Consider the following 3278-nt stretch of genomic DNA (forward strand, 5'->3'; position numbering starts at 1 on the left):
CATGATTTAGTACCAAATCCGCCCCTCCGCAGATGTGATGTCGAATGGACGTCACAAGCCAGAGAAAGTTACGATATCTAAGATCGCACGATGCTGGACAAAGATCGAGCACCCGCCAAATGGTTCATTTCCGACCCTTCGTGATCCACCCTCCAGATATCACCGCAATTCCGCATCAATGATTTAGACTCTAGTACTAATTTACTGTTGTCTGGGAAAATATTTCATGGATGCGACTCGGAAATCGCAAGTTAACGCCCGTCGAATGTTTGGTCGGGTGCATCAACTAGACACCAACGATCACTGTCCACGCGCGATATAGAGCGGATACTATAGAGTGTATAGAGTACATTGATATATGGCTGGTCAAGCTCCTAGGTGTCTACATGGCTGGATACGAGCGAGAAGCCAAGTCGGACGCATCGTGCGGCATCTCACTCGCCATAACGGTTTCCAACTCATCAGACATTGAACAAACGGAATATGTATGGATTACACGGGCAGAGCTGGTGAAAGGCATCGATCTCGGGGCTAGCAGGTTTTGGACGAAATTCGAAAGTCCGATTCAGTCCTTCTTCGTGCTATCGAGCGCTACCGCCCGACCGATCCCGGATTCATATACACCATGCCAAGCGCTAACTTTCTATACTAGAGGTGGCGCTAACGGACTGCCCTAGTCGGCGCCCTGAGGGCTCGTGGACGGCTGTCCATATCCAGCAGTCGGACACTGCCCCAGGCCCGCCCGTTCAATGGAGGTACCAGACCCATCTACTAGATTTTTAGAGACCATAATATCGGCGGTGGGTGCGGTCTAGGCCGAGATCGAGCGGTCGGCTTGGCCGCGACGGACCCGAAACCTGGTGCGGCCTCCAGCGCTTCGCTCCTGGCCGTCTCGCACATGATTCTATATCTAAAAAATCGGCTCATTCCAATGGTGTACAGTAGAAGGGGCTGCAGTGCCGTTTTGAGGGACCTCGTCACCAGCTGCGACACACAAAAAGGGGGTATCCGTACACGACGATGCAGGTGTCCCCCGTCCTCGCCCATGCAGCCACGGGGTGCTGCCAGGTCATGTACAAACCTGATGGGGTCAGGGCGGCGGGCGGTGGTGCACAGTGGCCTCAGTGAACTGGGGAAAAATTACCATTGCAAAATGTATACCCGCAAATTTCCTGGTGAGCTGCTGAGAAAGTCACTGCAAACGACTCGATGAATGGATTATGAATACAAAGCACAACAACAGCAGCAGCAGCAGCAGCAGGAAATCCTTAGGGAAAGACTGGTATAACATGAAGAACGCCAAACACCAACCGGAAACCAGCCCTCGGTTTGGAGCGATTTCCGCCCACTCTGGTGGCCTAGGCATGCAGTACACATGGCACTGATCACATAGCGTGTTGTGGCGGCGCTGGATGGGGCACATAGTGGTCAAGGGGACATGGCAAAGCCTTTCCTTTGATCGAATCCTCTTCTAAGACCTACCCAAATGCTCAGAGATCGTTCTTACAAAGATGCACTCCCAACTACTGTTGGCTCACTCGATTTTTACCTTTTATTCTGCTCGATTGCATTTACCAAGTCACACCATGCAACATGTTGCACTGTTGTATGGTTCGCAGGTGAGCCGTCAATCCAATGCATCCAGCGATGCGCTTCTCACATTTCTCACGTTAACCTTGTTTCCAAATCGTCTCAACTACTCCTACTCCCACTACTACTACTACTACTACTGCGATGAACAGACGGGCACTGCGCAGGAAGTCGCAGAGCGCATCGCACGCGACGCACGACGCCAACGCCTGTTCACCAACGCGACGACGACGCTGACGCTCGCATCGATGGACGAGTACGACTTCATCCACAGGCTGCCTGAAGCGTCCTGCGCCGTGTTTGTCTGCGCGACCACTGGCCAAGGGGCCAACCCGGACTCGATGCGGCGGTTTTGGCGCTTCCTGTGCCGCAGAGCCCTGCCCGCCGACTGCCTTGCGCGATTGCGGTTTGCCGTGCTTGGACTGGGCGACTCGTCCTATGTCAAGTTCAACTTTGCAGCGAAAAAGCTGCATCGCCGGCTTGTCCAACTTGGCGCGCAACCGCTGCTCGATGTCGCGCTCGCCGATGACCAGGACGCGTACGGTGTCGACTCAACCCTCGAGCAGTGGCTGACGTCCCTGTGGCCGCTGATTGAAAAGATTGCACCCAAGCCGCCGAACGTGGATGTCGTTCCGCCGTTTGTCCTGTATGTCTCCGTGACTTTGGTTTTGGTTTTGTTTTCGATTAGTGTGTTTTGCAGTTTGCGTTTGACCGTGTCCATGCTGGCTAGGCGTGTGCTCACATGGAGCTGATGGAATCTCTGACGTGTTGCAACAACTTTCATCCGTCGCGAATGCAGGCCTCCAAGCAGAGCTGCGACCATCTTTTTGAATCGCGAAACGCGGCAGCTCGATCCGTCCCTGAATTCGCCGTCTGCACCAGCCCTGCTTCATCTGCAACAGCAACGGTCGTACTATGAAACAGCCTCGGATGAAGCGATTTTGCGGCTGGCAGAGCATGCGTTGCAGACGACAGATCGCGCCAACGAACGAGCGGCAGGCGGCATTTCCGTGACCGTCCGCGAGAATGCTCGATTGACTGCGGCGGGGCATTTTCAAGATGTTCGCAGCATTGTATTTGACACCCAAGAGCAAAGCCCGTTGCCAGAGTAAGACTTGCGACACAGTCAGCAGCTGGAGTTGTGCGGCGTCGTCGTGAAACTCATGCGTTTTGGTGCGCTGGCTCATCTTTTAGCTACACTCCTGGAGACGTGCTTTATTTACAACCACACAACACACCTGAGAATGCCGAGCTGGTGGCAGACATGATGGGATGGTCGCTCGATGACACGTTTGTCGCAGTTCCATCGGGCATGGGTAACAAGCGTTTGTGAATTGCGTCTGTAATTCCTTGGGAGCTGCGTCGCTCTCACTCCTTTGTGCTTCTTGAATTCTAGACCACGGATCACCCTTTATCAGCAATCTTCCCAGGCCGTGCTCTGTTCGAGACTTGCTGACAAAGTATCTCGACATTGCAAGCGTCCCAAGGCGGTACTTTTTCGAAGTTTTGTCTTATTTTGCCATGGATATCCGAGAGCGCGACAAATTGCGAGAGTTTGCCTCAATGGAAGGCCAGGTAAGGGGGGCGCGTTTGCTAGTTTTCATGACGTTTTTTTGTTTTCGCTTTTTTTTGCATTTTCGCGCCCTTCCACCAGCCCCACCCAACGCAAAATCTCCTTTCTCACATCC

The 3278-nt window shown here is 53.3% G+C and overlaps 1 protein-coding gene across 1 annotated transcript; it reads left to right on the top strand.

Annotated features, from left to right (window-relative positions):
- Positions 1-1586: 1586 nt before the first annotated feature.
- On the top strand, positions 1587-3165 carry CAOG_09219 (hypothetical protein; the record flags this gene model as incomplete). The annotated part of the gene is made up of 5 exons (XM_011272636.1): positions 1587-1619; positions 1743-2236; positions 2390-2698; positions 2785-2906; positions 2987-3165. Coding segments are annotated over 5 exons (1137 nt in total), but the record flags the coding sequence as incomplete, so codon positions are not given.
- Positions 3166-3278: the final 113 nt, after the last annotated feature.

The sequence above is a fragment of the Capsaspora owczarzaki genome (assembly GCF_000151315.2).
Source record: "Capsaspora owczarzaki ATCC 30864 unplaced genomic scaffold supercont2.33, whole genome shotgun sequence".
NCBI classification, from domain to species: domain Eukaryota; class Filasterea; order Ministeriida; family Capsasporidae; genus Capsaspora; species Capsaspora owczarzaki.